This window comes from Eumetopias jubatus, unplaced genomic scaffold, assembly GCF_037043125.1.
Source record: "Eumetopias jubatus isolate StellerSeaLion01/CBP00866 unplaced genomic scaffold, mEumJub1_p1.0 scaffold_4, whole genome shotgun sequence".
NCBI classification, from domain to species: Eukaryota; Metazoa; Chordata; class Mammalia; order Carnivora; family Otariidae; genus Eumetopias; species Eumetopias jubatus.
Window position 1 is genome coordinate 54,177,691 of NW_028274810.1, and position 17,329 is coordinate 54,195,019.

Sequence of the window (17,329 nt, forward strand, 5' to 3'; positions counted from 1 at the left end):
GGGTTCCCATAAACCATGATCCGCGGCACAGTCAGGCCACTGCTCCTCCAGCAGGGACCCAACAAGCAGCAGATCTGGGGAGACTCCTCTTCCTCCCCCGGGAGGAGTGGCACAGGAACACACCGCAGGGATCTGCTAGGCTTGGAGACTCCACACGGGGTCAGGTGCCAGAGATAGAAACACTCGGTCACAGGCTGGGTGAGCACAGAGTGCGGCCGGAGACCAGGGAGACAGGAGTGACTGACTGCTTTTCTCTGGGGGCTTACTGAGGAGCGGGGCCCCGAGTTCTCGGCTCTTCCAGGGCAGAGATTGGGAGGCCGCCATTTTCACTCTCGTCTTCCAAAGCTCTACGGAAAGCTTGCAGGGAACAAAAGCTCCTGAGAGCAAACCCAACCAGATTACTTAACCCGGGCCCCAGTAAGGGTGGGGCAATTCCGCCTCCGGCAAAGACATTTGGGAACCACCGCAACAGGCCCCTCCCCTAGAAGATCAGCAAGAATAGCCAGCCAAGACCAAGTTTACCGTGCAATGAGAACGGCAGAACTCCAGCTCTAGGGGAACAGAGCACATAGAATTCATGGCTTTTTCCCCATGATTCTTTAGTCTTTCAAAGTTAATTTTTAAAATTTTTAAAATTTTTTTCTTATTCTATTATTTTTTAAATTTTTCTTTCCTTTTTCAACCATCTTATCAATTCCTTTTTAAAAATCTTTTTTAATTTTCATTTTTACAGTTATATTCTATCCCTTCATTGTATTTAACCGTGTGTGTGTGTGTGTGTGTGTGTGTGTGTGTGTGTTTCTTTAAAATTTTGGGATACAGTTTCTTCTAACAGACCAAAATATGCCCTAAATCTAGTGTATGGCTTTGTTCTAGTCTCCTGCCTGATCACATTCTTTTTTTTTTTTTTTTAATTTTTCTTCTTTCTGTTTTCAACCAACTTATCTGATCAATTCCGTTTTTTTAAAAATCTTTTTGAATTTTCATCTTTATAGTCATATTCCATCCCTTCATCGTATTTACCCTTATTTTTGTATATATATGCTTTTCTTTCTTTAAAATTTTGGGAGGCAGTTTCGTCTAACAGACCAAAATACACCCAAAATCTAGTGTGTGGCTCTGTTCTATTCACCAGCCTGATCATATTCTTTTTTTTTTTCTTTTCCCCCTGGTTTTGGGTCTCTTCTGATTTGTTTAGCGTACATTTTTCTGGGGTCATTGTTACCCTTTTAGCATTTTGTTCTCTCATTCATCTATTTTTCTCTGGACAAAATGACAAGATGGAAAAACTCACCTCAAAAAGAAGAACAAGAGGCAGTAACCACTGCCAGGGACCTAATCAATACGGACATTAGTAAGATGTCGGAACTAGAGTTCGGAATGGCAATTATAAAGATACTAGCTGGGCTTGAAAAAAACATAGAAGATATCAGAGAATCCCCTTCTGAAGAAATAAAGGAACTAAAATCTAACCAAGTTGAAATCAAAAAGGCTATTAATGAGGTGCAATAAAAAATGGAGGCTCTAACTGCTAGGATAAATGAGGCAGAAGAAAGAATTAGTGATGTAGAAGACCAAACTATGGAAAATAAAGAAGCTGAGAAAAAGAGAGATAACCACTGGATCATAAGGGGAGAATTTGAGAGATAAATGATACCATAAGATGGAACAGTATTAGAATAATTGGGATCCCAGAAGAGAGAGGGGCAGAAGGTATATTGGAGCAAATTATAGTGGAGAACTTCCCTAATGTGGGGAAGGAAACAGGCACCATATCCAGGAAGCACAGAGAACCCCTCTCAAAATCAATAAATATAGGTCAACATTCTGACATCTAATAGTAAAACTTACAAGTCTCAGAGACAAAGAGACAATGCTGAAAGCAGCTCGGGACAAGAGGTCTGTAACCCACAACAGTAGAAACATTAGACTGGCAGCAGACCTATCCACAGAGACCTGGCAGGCCAGAAAGGACTGGCATGATATATTCAGGACACTAAATGAGAAAAATATGCAGCCAAGAATACTATATCCAGCTTGGCAGTCATTGAAAATAGAAGCAGAGATAAACAAGCTTCCAGGACAAACAAAAACTGAAAGAATTTGTGAACACCAAAGAGCCCTATAGGAAATATTTAAAGGGGTCCTCTAAGCAAAGAGAGAGCCTAAAAGTAACAGAACAGAAAGGAACAGAGGCAATACAATGGCACTAAATTCATATCTTTCAATATTTACCTTGAATGGAAATGGGCTAAATGCCCCAATCAAAAGACATAGGGTATCAGATTGGATAGAAAAACAAGACCCAACGATATGCTTTCTGCAAGAGACTCATTTTAGACCCAAAGACACCCCCAGATTGAAAGTGAGGGGGTAGAAAACCATTTACCATGCTAATGGACATCAAAAGGAAGCTGGGGTGGCAATCCTTGTATCAGACAAATTAAATTTTAAACCAAAGACTATAATAAGAGAGGAAGAAGGACACTATATCATACTTAAAGGGTCTATCCAACAAGAAGATCTAACAATTGTAAATATCTATGCCCCTAACATGGGAGCAGCCAATTATATAAGCCAATTAATATCAAAATCAAAGAAACACATGGACAATAATACAATAGTAGGGGACTTTAACACCCCCCTCACTGAAATGGTCGGATCATCTAAGCAAAAGATCAACGAGGAAATAAAGACTTTAAATGACACAGTAGACCAGATGGACTTCACAGATATATTCAGAACATTCCATTCCAAAGCAACAGAATACACATGCTTCTCTAGTGCTCATGGAACACTGCCCAGAATAGATAACATCCTAGGTCACAAATCAGGTCTCAACTGGTACCAAAAGATTGGGATCATTCCCTGCACATTTTTGGACCACAATGCTTTGAAACAAGAACTCATTCACAAGAGGAATGTTGGAAAGAACTCAAATACATGGAGGCTAAAGAGCATCCTAGTAAAGAATGAACAGGTCAACCAGGAATTAAAGAAGAATTTTAAAAATCTCATGGAAACTAATGAAAATGAAAACACAACTGTTCAAAATCTTTGGGATGCAGCAAAGGCAGTCCTAAGAGGAAAGTATATAGCAATACAAGCCTTTCTCATGAAACAATAAAGGTCTCAACCTAACGCTACACCTAAAGGAGCTGGAGAAAGAACAGCAAATAAAGCCTAAACCCAGCAGGAGAAGAGAAATAAAGATCAGAGCAGAAATCAATGAAATAGAAACCAAAGAACAGTAGAACAAATCAATGAAACTAGGAGCTGGTTCTTTGAAAGAATTAATAAGATTGATAAACCCTGGCCAGACTTATCAAAAAGAAAAGAGAAAGGACCCAAATAAATAAAATCATGAATGAAAGAGGAGAGCTCACAACCAACACCAAGGAAATACAAACAATTATAAGAACATATTATGAGCAACTATATGCCAGTAAATTAGACAATCTGGAAGAAATGGATGCATTCCCAGAGATGTATCAACTATCCAAACTGAAGCAGGAAGAAAGAGAAAACCTGAACAGACCCATAACCAACCAGTAAGGAAATTGAAGCAGTCATCAAAAATCTCCCAACAAACAAGAGCCCAGGGCCAGATGGCTTCCCAGGGGAATTCTACCAACATTTAAAGAAGATTTAATACTTATTCTTCTGAAACTGTTCCAGAAAATAGAAATCGAAGGAAAACTTCCAAACTCATTTTATGAGGCTAGCATTACCTTGATCCCAAAACCAGACAAAGACCCCATCAAAAAGGAGAATTACAGACCAACATCCGTGATGAACGTGGATGCAAAAATTCTCACCAAAATACTAGCCAGTAGGATCCAACAGTACATTAAAAGGATTATTCACCATGACCACGTGGGATTTATTCCTGGGCTGCAAGTTTGGTTCAACATCTGCAAATCAATGTGATATAATACATTAATAAAAGAAAGAACAAGAACCATATGATCCTCTCAATAGATGCAGAAAAAGCATTTGACAAAGTATAGCATTCTTCCTTTTTTTTTTTTTTAAGATTTTATTTATTTATTTGAGAGAGAGAATGAGAGATAGAGAGCACGAGAGGGAAGAGGGTCAGAAGGAGAAGCAAACTCCCTGCCGAGCAGGGAGCCCGATGTGGGACTTGATCCCGGGACTCCAGGATCATGACCTGAGCCGAAGGCAGTCGCTTAAACCGACTGAGCCACTCAGGCGCCCGTACAGCATTCTTTCTTGATTAAAACTCTTCACAGTGTAGGGATAGAAGGTACACACCTCAATATCATAAAAGCCATCTATGAAAAAACCACAGAGAATGTAATCCTCAATGAGGAATAATTGAGAGCTTTTCGCCTAAGGTCAGGAACATGGCAGGGATGTCCACTATCACCACTGCTATTCAACATAGTACTACAAGTCCTAGCCTCAGCAATCACACAAGAAAAAGAAACAAAAGGCATTCAAATCGGCAAAGAAGAAGTCAAACTCCCACTCTTTGCAGATGATATGATACTTTATGTGGAAAACCCAAAAGACCCCACCCAAAAACTGCTAGAACTCATACAGGAATTCAGTAAAGTGGCAGGATATAAAACCAATGCACAGAAATCAGTGGCATTTCTATACACGAACAACGAGACAGAAGAAAGAGAAATTAAGGAGTTGATCCCATTTACAATTGTACCCAAAATCATAAGATACCTAGGAATAAACCTACCCAAAGAGGCAAAGAATCTGTACTCAGAAAACTATAGAACACTCATGAAAGAAATTGAGGAAGACACAAAGAAATAGAAAAACGTTCCATGCTCATGGATTGGCAGAACAAATATTGTGAAAATGTCAATGCTACCTAGAGCAATCTACACATTTAACACAATCCCTATCAAAATACCATCAACTTTTTTCAAAGAAATGGAACAAATAATCCTAAAATTTGTATGGAAACAGAAAAGACCCCAAATACCCAGAGGAATGTTGAAAAAGAAAAGCAAAGCTGGCGGCATCACAATTCTGGACTTCCAGTTCTATTACAAAGCTGTAATCATGAAGACACTATGGTGCTGGCACAAAAACAGGCACATAGATCAATGGAACAGAATAGAGAGCCCAGAAATGGACCCTCAACTCTATGGTCAATAATCTTTTACAAAGCAGGAAAGAATGTCCAATGGAAAAAAGTCTCTTCAACAAACGGTGTTAGGAAAATTGGACAGCCACATGCAGAAGAATGAAACTGGACCATTTCCTTACACCACACACAAAAATAGACTCAAAATGGATGAAAGACCTAAATGTGAGATAGGAATCCATCAAAATCCTTGAGGAGAACACAGGCAGCAACCTTTTTGACCTCAGCCGCAGCAACTTCCTCCTAGACACATCGCCAAATGCAAGGGAAGAAAGAGCAAAAATGAACTATTGGGACTTCATCAAGATAAAAATCTTCTGCACAGCAAAGGAAACAGTCAAGAAAACCAAAAGATGACTGACAGAATGGGAGAAGATATTTGCAAATGAGATATCAGATAAAGGGCTAGTATCCAAAATCTATAAAGAACTTATCAAACTCAACACCCAGAGAACAAATAATCCAATCAAGAAATGGGCAGAAGACATGAACAGACATTTCTGCAAAGAAGACATCCAAATGGCCAACAGACACATGAAAAAGTGCTCAACATCACTTGGATCAGGGACGTCCAAATCAAAACCTCAATGAGATACCACCTCACACCAGTCAGAATGGCTAAAATTTACAATTCAGGAAACGACAGATGTTGGCGAGGATGCAGAGAAAGGGGAACTCTCCTACACTGTTGGTGGGAATGCAAGCTGGTGCAGCCACTCTGGAGAACAGTATGGAGGTTCCTCAAAAAGTTGAAAATAGAGCTACCCTATGACCCAGCAATTGCACTATTGGGTATTTACCCCAAAGATACAGATGCAGGGATCCGAAGGGGCACGTGCACCCCAATGTTTATAGCAGCAATGTCCACAATAGCCAAACTATAGAAAGAGCCAAGATGTCCATCAACAGATGAATGGATAAAGAAGATGTGGTATATATACACAAGGGAATATTATGCAGCCTTCAAAAAACCCCAAAAAACAACAAAAAAACCCCACGAAATCTTGCCATTTGCAATGACATGGATGGAACTAGAGGGTATTATGCTAAGCGAAATAAGTCAATCAGAGAAAGACAATTATCATATGATTTCACTGATATGAGGAATTTGAGAAATAAGACAGAGGATCATAGGGGAAGGGAGGGAGAAATGTAACAAGACGAAACCAGAGAGGGAGACAAACCATAAGAGACTCTCAATCTCAGGAAACAAACTGAGGGTTGCTGGAGTGGAGAGGGTGGGAGGGATGGGGTGGCTGGGTGATGGACATTGGGGAGGGTATGTGCTATGGTGAGTGCTGTGAATTGTCTAAGACTGATGAATCACAGACCTGTACCCTGAACAAATAATACATTATATGTTAATAAAAAGCAAACAAACAAAAACCCAAAATAACTGGCTTATCATCTTCAAAGGGGTCAAGGTCATAAAAGTCAAGCCAAGACTGAAGACTTATTCCAGACTAAAGAATATTAAAAAGACACAACTATATGCAATACATAATTCTGAACTGGATCTTTTCAGTATGAAAGACATTCGTGGGACAACTAGCAAAACTTACATGTGATCCAAGGATTAGGTGGCAGTTATTCTGACTTTGATGGTAGTGATGTGGCTATGCTGGACAATGTCCAATTTTGTACAATAAAGTACTCAGGGTGGTAAAGCGGCATATCAGTATTCACTCTCAAACAGTTCAGAGGGGGAAAAAGTTCTTTGTATTGTACTTTTCTGTAAGTTTCAGATTATCTCAAAATTTAAAACTTCACAGATTCACATGTTCTTGTTTACTGCCATTATCTTTACTCTAGATCAGGCTGTAAAAAGTGCACAGGGTTGAACGTCAGAGTCATGGAGACTAATCTGGAATCAAAAGCAAGCAGTTAAACTTGTGGGTGATAGAAAATACAAAGTCCAGGAAATAAAAGCAAGCTGGGAGCTAAGAGCAGATAATCACAGTAGTGGGTTGAGGGGGAAAGATATAAAACCCAATTGGCTGGGGCAAAAAGGGTCTGATGGGGTAGGGCAAGGTAGTAGGATGAGAGGCAAAGTTTACACACACAAATACAGGCACAAACAGATTCAATGAAATCTAATGCTATTTTGGCATTCAGGTGGTAACAAACATTTAACAGAAAGCTTCAAACACAAAGAAAATGTACAAGCGTAGGGAAGTGAGGACTAAGTTCACACACCTAAAGATAATGATAGTAAATAAGCACAAAATTAAGCATGAAATGCATAAAAAATAAGTTTAGGGGCTCACAACCAGTTAGGGACTCAGAAATCTAACAAAAGAGAGAAACTTGTTCCTTATCAATAAATACTTATTGTGAAGAACACTGAACAGCACATCAGTCTTCCCATGTTTTAAAGAGAGACATTCTTTAAAGAGAAACCATCTTTGACATTTAATAAACATTAGGGGGAAAAGAATACACTGCAATCCCTTGTAAACCTCTGTGCCAGGCACAGTGCCTATAAACATCAATTGGTACTGCTGGGTCACCAGAGAACAATGAGCTTTTACATCAAACGGTTGACTTTTTTTAAGAAAGAAAATTAAGGAGCCTGATTTATATTCTTGCTCAGGTGAAGGAGCCCCCCACCTTTGCATAAATAAGGCTCCCAACAGTTTCTGATGAAAACTCTTCAAGAAGCACCTCTGGATCTGCTCAAGTGATCTCTACTCAGGTGAAGTCCCACAAACATGATCAAATTACATTCGCCTGGAAGCACTTCTCAACCTGGGTCTGAATTCTCCAGTGAGATCAGGCATAAGTTACAAGAGATCCATAATCCCTTGAAATTGCATGCAAAATGTTGTGTCTATGAATATCAGCACTTTCCTGGAGAGAGGGTTTATGGCTTACAACCTACTCATAAGTCATAAATAGTTGACTGAATTATGATAAGTGGGGTAACATCACTGCCAAAAAAGCCAGCACAATCTTACAATGCAAAATTTGTTCATTTTATAAATCAATCCTGAGGGCTTCAGTGTGTCAGACATATTAATAGAAATCTAACATTTTAGAACAAAGTAGGTGGGTAGTCCCTTCTGCTTTAAATTTCCCTTGGAACAGTGTGTCAGGTTCTAGGTGAAATATCTGTGATACAAAGGTAAGTATTACACAATCCCTGTCGTTTGAAACACATTACAATGTGTGCAAAGGGGGAATTACAATTATAATACAGAGTAGGATAAGAATATGAGCTTTGGAATCAAACAGACATTAGTCTTTTCCAAACTCTACTGCTAATTAGTTGAATGACCTTGGGCAAACTTCTTGGCATTAATTTTGTATCTGTTTCCCTATCAATGAAATGGGAATGAGAAATTCTGATCTAACAGTCTTGAAATGAGGATTAAGTACAATGTAAACAAAATACAATGTACAGTGTCTGGCAATAATAGGTACTCAATAAACAAAATGTGTTATTGTTGTTATAGATATCCAGAGGAAAGAGAAATTTGTTCTGGCAGAGGGATTATAGGAAGATCTCAATTAGACAACCATGCTCCTGTTTTAAGGGATACAATGACAAAGTGGCAATGGTGTGTTTCCAGGGGAAAACAAGACTGTGAGGAAATTTGGACTCATATCCTAAAAACTAGTGGTTTGAAGGAGTTGAAGTTGGACTTATATCCTAAAAACTAGTGGTTTGAAGGAACTGAAGCTATAAGTTAAAAATGAATACCATAAATTCTCTGTATTATGGGAGGAGAGAAGTTGGATTTCAGGGAAATTAATTTTATATATTCAGTATAAATAAGGCATTTATAACAAAGCTGTCTGAAGATGGAGTAGAATAACTTACCAAGCAGTGATGTCTTTAAAAGTAAAGGCGTTAAAAGTGTGCAAGAATTCATGTGTCAAGAACTCTAAATTAGATTTACATAGTAAGCAGAAGTTAGATAAAATGTTTTCTACCATCCTTTCCAATACTGAGATTTTACGCTTTTTTTTTTTAAATCAAAATTCTGTATTAGGATACTATTGGTTGGTAGTAACATGAGACCCAACTTGAAATCCATGAAATAAAAAGAACTTAGTGGCTTGTATAACTATGAAATCCAGAGGTAAGTTTCAGATATAGTTTGATCAGGGCTCCAGTCCAGTTTCTCTACTTTTTTTCCCTTTGGGTCAGTCCTCCATTGGATGTCTGCTCTGTCCTCAGACTGCCAGCTGAAATCAGGGCAATATGTCTCTGCACTCATATCCAGTGGGAGGAAAGAGAATCCACTATCTTAACAAGCAAACAAAAGTCCTAAGCTTCTTATTATATTGGGTTGAAACAATCACTATGGCCAAGGGACTGTGACATACTGACTGGCTTAGGGCCAGGTTACTGCCCATACTTCAACCAATTCTAATGCCAAAAGGGAAGAATGCTGTTTGTTGTTTTATGTCACCCAAACAGATGGGGGTAATCTCTATCAAATCGACCCAAACCATATAAGTTAGTAAATAACAAGGGAAGAGTAGAGCCTCAAAGGAAAATCTGGGTGCTATTAGGAAAGACAAGAGAAAGAAAGGAGACTGTGTAGGTGAGAGAATCAGGTTCTCAGCAAGAAACATGGCATACTCAAAAACTAAATAACTGGAGAGATTTTTTAAAGAGACTACCTACAAAGGCTTAAAAAAAGCCTACGGTTAGCAACAGTCCCCTATAACCCCTAAACCTAAGGAGGCAAGGACAATGATTACAAAAGCCCTGAGATCGTTAATTGCATGGAGAGCACCATCGGAAAGAACCATGACCTCTGAAAGAGGAAAGAGCCAACTCAAGGTATCCCAGCAGAAAGGGAATGGGGTGAATAAATTCTCCAATCTATCTCTCCGTCACCCTTTGATCTCCCACTGGTGGCTCTGGCCAAATGCAACCTAGAAACCAGAGGAGGAGAGAGCCTTTTTAATGTAATCCACAGTAAGATAAGCCTCCCAGGACACAGAGCAGCTAAGAAGGATGGAGACAGATCTGGAGGAACATATGAAAGATATTCAGCACAGCAGCCAAGGACAATCCTCTGCAGATAAGTAAAAGCCAAAATAATCAGACTAGTGTTCTGACTTTCCCACTTCTCACTTCTTACCCCTCTCAATGCACAGAGTAAGGCAATTACCTCCCTAAGCCAACAAAATACAAACAGAGCCAAGGTTTCAGATAAGCATTTATAGAATATTTAAATTTATCGATAATTTTGTTTTATCTACATTTTAACATTCCTGGGGCACCTGGGTGGCTCAGTCAGTTAAGCATCTGCCTTCAGTTCAGGTCATGATACCGCAGGCCCAGGATCAAGCCCCACATCTGCTTCTCCCTTTGCCCCTCACCCTGCTCCAGCTCACTCTCACTCCCCTCTCCTGAGCCCTCACTCTCTTGATCTCAAATAAATAAAATCTTAAAAAAAAAATAACATTCCTTTACTTGTCTGTTTCAGCTAGTCTAAGTAGACCTAAGCATAAAACTTTCTGCCCACAAATAAGAAATGGGCTCTGGTAGCTCCTAAGGACAGCCGGCTCTAAGGTAGGGAAGGTAAATGCAAATAGTAGTAAGAGACAAAACTCAGAGGGTCAGAGGGATCCCTTTCAGCAACAGCCTTCCAATCAGAGATGATTTATTGCTTCCCCGATGTTCAGAATCTTGTTTATTTAAAGAACAATTGCCTTAAATACAGCTTTTTCTCGCATGCTGACATAAGGCACAGGTGTACCCGTCAATGATTTGAAGCTGGGAGTGTCTCTGTTCCTGCACAAAGCTCTTTAGAAGTTATGGTACTATTTAGAGTAATCTTAAACTTCAGAAGCACCGTAGCTTAAATCATTGTTAAAAGGCTAACCAACAGCACCAAATACCATCTGCCATATTCTCCTATGGGAAAATGTGGTACAACTCCAAAAAATACTTTATAAGCATAACCTACTCATTAATTAGGAAATGGCCTATAAATCACCTGAGACTTCTTTGGGCTGCTTGTTAACACGCAGCATTGTGATGCTGACCACAAAGTACTGCTCTTTGCAAGTATCTTTTCAGATCAGAGAATAAGCATTGCTGAAACACTTTTCAAGAATTCCTGCCAAGACAAGAAACTTACCGAGCCAGCGGCGACCCAGAAATCTAGAAGATGTTCCTCTAGCAGCTTTCGGTGCCCTTGTTACATTGGGAGAAGCATAATAAAACATGCAGAAAAGGGGTACAACTTATCATGAAATTCTGATTACATTAGAAAATGATAACTTTTAAGTCATGTAAACTACACTACGAAAAGTAACCTTTGGAAGTAAGCAAAATGGCATTCTTGATAAGGAAAATAATTTCAAAACACACAAATATCCCAGTATTATCAGGAGAAAGTGAACAAGAGCCCAATACAATAAGAGGCAGGAATTACTGAATATAGTATTAGGGAAAACAAATAATGTATATTTTAAAATCTCTGTTAAAAAACAAACTGTATGTGAGAAAATTCTATTGGTTTTTGACCAATATGAAAGAAGAACAAGAATAAATAGCTTTTATTTTACTTTTTAAGATTTATTTATTTATTTAGAGAGAGTGAGAATGAGAGAGAGAGAGTACATGAGAGGGGGGAGGGTTAGAGGGAGAAGTAGGCTCCTTGCTGAGCAGGGAGCCTGATGTGGGACTCGATCCTGGGACTCCAGGATCATGACCTGAGCCAAAGGCAGTCGCTTAACCAACTGAGCCACCCAGGCGGCCGGAATAAGTAGCTTTTAAAAAGAAAAACAACTGGAGTTTTCTACATTAGGTGGTTTGTTATTCTAAAAAGTACTTAGTAAATAATACTATGCTTTCACACAGACCTCTGTGAATTAACCATCAAGCTTCTCAATTAACCATTATAATAGAGTACTTTGAAATGAAAGCCCAGAGTGAGACAATAGAATGTTTCTTCTATTAGGGATCCTGGCTGTTAGCCCTAAGCACTTCACATTTTCTCTCAATTACACAAGAAAATCGCATTCAGATTCTAAAATCAACACAACAAGAACAAAACACCTGTACACATACCCAACGTGTTAGAAAAAAAAGTGAATTCAAACAACATAGGGAGTAAATGCCACTGTCTTCTCCATTTTGAAACCCCAGAATTAACAGTTCTTTGAAATAGAACCAGGCTAACCAACAAATATAAACAATGTATAGGAAGGGCAATAAAAAACACGTATTAGGACATTACCTTAAATCAAAATTCTAAGTTCAGAGCTGCAAAAGACTATTCACACACACACATTCACAATGGCTATTCTGAATAAGAACCAGTGTTCTCAACATTGTTATTATTCATGTAATTATAATTATTACAAATGTTATTCATGATAAATTACTACAATTACATTCCAAAACATAAACATTCAAAGACATTACTATAAATATCCAAATCACAGTGGCCTGAAGTACTTGGGAGTCTAAGTAGCTTGAGAAAACTAGAGTAGAATCCAATGTAGGACTAAGAAGAAATGAGACTGCAATATAGGCAGGGGCCAAGTCACAAAACGCCTAGAGTCTTAGATTTCTATCCTATTATGTTGTGCTTTCAAACCAAGGTATGAGCACTCCATGGTATGGAAAATCAGAGGATAAATATGTGCATCTTCCATAAGTGTCAAGTTTATGAAAAAAAAATTGGAGGACAGTGAAACAAGTTTAAGTCACTGTGTTTACATTAAATCCAAGTTTACTAGTAGAACATAAAATTAATATGAATTTTTCAGGGAGAACATGAAGCTTCAAAGCAATTTCATTCTTGGGGTAGGCTAACTGAGCTTCACTATTCCTTACAATTTGAGGAAAGGAGACATGTTGAGGGCCATTGGAGGAAGAGTTTGAGAAGCAGTGCTGGGAATGTAGAGCCCAGCCTTTCTTTTCTTTCTTTCTTTTTTTTTTTTTTGCAGGAGAGTGACATGACTGGATTTGTGCCTTGGAGGGGGTTCTCTCAGGGGAAGCAGTAAGCAGGATGCGCTGAAACACAGACAATAATGAGGGTAGATGATAAACAGAAAAGTTGTAATAGTCTGGGCAAGAGATGAAAAGGGACATGAACCAGATCTGAGACTATGAAAACACAGAGGGCTAGGAGGATTCAAGAAAGCGTAGGCGGCCAACCAGACAGCCGTGACGGATGGCACAGTAACTTAAATGAGGCAGCTTTTGAGAACTGTTTTTACCAAAAACGATAATTTGAGTAAGATTACTAAAAATCATGTTTAATAAAGGAAACACTCATGTTTTAAAAATGTTAAAACAGTATTATTGGGCTCCTACTAATCAGTTACCAATGGAACTTTTCTAGAGACATCACTATACAGTTTGAGAACTACAGTTAGGAATGGCCTCGATCCTTAATGTAATATTCTAGTATAAATGAATGAATGAATGAACCTGTAGAGTCCTCTAGAAAAGAACAGGAATTTGATATTTAAAATACCTGATTACTTAATAACTGAACAAAAAGTAGCTTTTTCTTAAACCATGTTAGTTATTTCACAAGGAATAGTTTAGCCAAGCAATAAATGCTAAAAGGCTCAACATAAAATTCAAGTTAAATCCTCACTTCTAAGTCGAGTAAAATGCAGCCAAGACATTAGAATTAGACATTAGAATTGTGAAGGGAAATAAAAGACAAAATATAAAAAAATCCTTGCAAAATATATTTATGAAAATATTAGAACTTTATTAAGTATATGTTCATTTTATTCAGCCGATAAAAATAGCAATGCTCAGTCTAATTAAAGACTGTCTTTTAATTGCTTTTAAAAACTAGCATACTTTGGTCTATTCTACTTATTTAACACAGACCACATAGTTATGATTTTGAGCAGAAAACTAGCAAAGATACAAGTACAGAAGATGACAGAAAAAACACTACTCAAACACTGATATGTTTAGATTTTAAAACTACACATCAGAAATATTAAAAACAATGTTTTATAATATAAATCATCATAGGAAAAAATGCTAGAACAAGTCTGGAAACTAATCTCTAGATCCTAACTTTTTTTTTTTTTTTGCTTAGCTGAAATTCTTCAATTCTCAAAAAAACATAGCATAAGAATTTAAACATAAAAATTTAAGATACTTGGCAGTAAAAGACTCATCTAGACATGTAGATCTTATACCAATTTTATTCAATAGTTTATGCTTGGTACCTTACAGAAAATCCTAAGATTCAGGCCAAACATAAATTCATAACAGAGAAAGGATATCTCAAAAAATAGAAATCAGTATAATTCTCATAAAATCTCCATCCATCATTAATGCCAAGTAATTAAAACTGTTCCTTTTTCTAGACCCTTTGATTTGTTCATGTCTCTTAATAAGGGAAATGAGGAAGATACAAAGAGCAAAACAAGGCTAGAGCCAACTGTCCAGAATGTTGTATCTAAATATTTTAGAATGCAAGGAAATATAAAAATAGGTGACACTCTACAAAAATAATAAGACACTTCTCCATCTCTTTTTTCCTAGATTATCTATACACAGAGCTGCTGTTCCTTCAGTTTTTTTCTTTTCAATGCCACCTGCCTCTTCCAGGCATCACTCTTCCTGAGCCCCATTGCTGTCTTCTATTTGCATGGGTAGGGGAAATTTGCTTCTATGAAATCAGTCCATTGCAGGTGTTCTTATAGTTAGCATCATAAATTATTACCTAACAGATGGGAAGTGGACAATAATGGAAAGAGCTGAAAGAGGGATGAGATACATTGTATTGACAGAGACTTCTTTACGTTGCTTAAACAAAATGGCCCCTCATGTATATAGATTATAAGGTCATATGCTCTCATTTATTGTAAGGTATAATTACATAATAATGAGGCATTGCTCTCATTATTTTATGGGTCTTATGAAAGAACTGCCGTGCAATTATCAATAGCCAGCCCACTCGCAATTCCCTGTATCCTGTTACAGGAGAAACTACACAAATCGGCCCAGATCTGCCACTAGCAGGACAGCCCACCCTCCCCCATCCACACGAATTCAAGCTATATATGAAATATACATAAACATCTAGACAATTAAGAAACCCTGAAGTACAAAGACATGGTGTCTCTCCTTTTTTTTTTTCTTGTGGTGAAACAAAAATACTTATGTATACACAGGCACAGGAAAAGGGAGAAGGATAATATCTCATGTTAACAATGGCTGTCTTTAAGTATCAGAGATACAGAAATATTTCCTTGCCATTGGTGACAACATGGATTATGCTAAGTGAAATAAGTCAGACTGCAAAAGACAAATGCCATATGATTTCACTTATACATGGTATCTAAAAAACAAAAGAACAAAACAGACTCATAGAACTGGTGGTTGCCAGAAGGGAGAAGGATGGGGGGATGGGCGAAACAGGTGAAGGAGATTAAGAGGCACAAACTTCCAGTTATAAAATAATAATGCGCATGCGAAGTACACCATTGGGAAACTAGTCAACAACATTGTAATAACTTTGTATGGTGACAGATGGTAACATCGTACTGAGCAATGCCTAACGTATGGAATTGTCCACTATGTTGTACACCTGAAACTAATATAACAGTGTGCGTCAACTACACTTCAAGTAGAGAAAAAAAACAGGTGATTTCTATTCTTCTCCTTTGTGTTTCTCTGTATTTTCTCGCTTTTCTACAAGGAGCATGTAGACTTTGGCACTAAAGTTAAATAGATGCAAAGTTTCTAATCTTGAAGCAACAGTTACCAGTTAATCGGGATCAAAGACTCAAAGTAGCCTATCTTTAAGCCTCCTTGAGTCACTGAGTAACAAATCCTCCGGTACTTGGCATGGCAGAGGTGGCCGCAAGGTTCCCCAAAGCTCAGCGATAACCTCTCCATTCTGGGGCTTTGGTAACCTGGGGGGGGCGGGGGGGTGACAGAGTTCTTCCATACAAACTTGGGCAAGTGCTTCTGCAACAGCAAAACTCACTTCCAGGTCTCCCGTGACCCCGTCCCCCACGGCACACCCAAGTCCGGAGGACCCCGGAGGGACCCTCCATCCCCTGAAAACTTGACCCCCCAAAACCGTGCTGCATGGCTCACCTCCACTCTCCTTCACCTACATTTCCCCTACTACTCCGCGACCCCTTCTCCTCGCCCCACACACGCAAGGGCCACAGGGGAAAGAAAAGAGCGGGGCGGGCTAAGGACAGCCTCCCCGGATTCCCGTGACCTTGGACCAGCCGCTTCGCCTCTCAGAGCCTCAGTTTCCCAATCTGCCACCCTCGCAGGGGAACCGCAGGCTCAGAAACCGGGGGGCTTTGCAAAAGCGACAGAGGGTTCTAACTCCGCACCGCCCCCCCCTCCTCCCCTCGACCGTTCCAAGGCTCCGGGCACCAGCCTGGACGCCTCCGGGCAGCTTCCCACTGGAGCCCTGCTCCGATGCCCCCGGGACGGGTCGCCTCCCAGCACTATCCTCGTACCTGGCAGTTGCTGTCCTGGGGCAGGTTTTTCACCAGGATTTTCCTGCGGTTGCTCAGCTCCCGGTGCATCCGCTGCAGCCGCGCGGCGACCTCTTCGGGGTGCAGCGCGCTGGGCGCGGGGCACCGGGCGTCCTCGCTCGCGCCGCCGGAGGGGCCCCGCCCGCGCGGCCCCGACCCCGACCCCGGCCCCGACCCCGCCGCGCCGCCCAGGCCCGCGCCCCCCTCGCCGCAGCCGCCTCCAGCCGCCGCCGCCGCCATCTTCCCCGGGGCCCCGCGGCTGCGGGCTCCTCCGGAGGCTCGAGGGGAAGCGGAGAGAGAAAGCGGGAGGAGGCCCGGGCGGGGGCGAGGCGGGCAGAGGCCGCAGAGTGGGCCCGGCCGTAGGGGGGAGGGAGGCGGCGCCGCAGCCAGCAGCCAGCCGGCGGGAGAGGAAACCTGAGCGCCGAGGAGGAGCCCGAGAACCACCTCGCGGGAACCTCCCTCTTGGGCTCCGGCCCCCGCGCACGGGCGGCGCCCATCCCTGCCGCCCGCCCAGCGGGTGGGGGCCGGGGCGCCGCCACCCGGACACCTGTGCGGCCGCGGGCCGGTCGGCTCGCCTCCCCGCAAGGCCTTAGACGAACGCCCAGGCCTGGGCTCCGGGGGTGCGGCCCCTTGGCGGCAGCTTCCCCGGGGGGGGAACCCCGAACCCCAGGCGCCTGTCCCCGCGCGGCCCCCCACGTGACACCCAGCTGTCCCCGGGCTCTCCTCGAAACTCCCGCGCTG

At 40.8% G+C, this 17,329-nt stretch overlaps 1 protein-coding gene across 1 annotated transcript in view; it reads right to left on the reverse strand.

The window, feature by feature from the left end:
- Window positions 1-16,828, reverse strand: part of RAVER2 (ribonucleoprotein, PTB binding 2) — a 95,338-nt gene extending 78,510 nt beyond the window's left edge. The window contains exon 1 of the mRNA XM_088022396.1: window positions 16,571-16,828. Within this exon, the coding sequence (XP_087878522.1) occupies window positions 16,571-16,828 (258 nt within the window). The remainder of the gene's footprint in view (window positions 1-16,570) is intronic.
- Window positions 16,829-17,329: the final 501 nt, after the last annotated feature.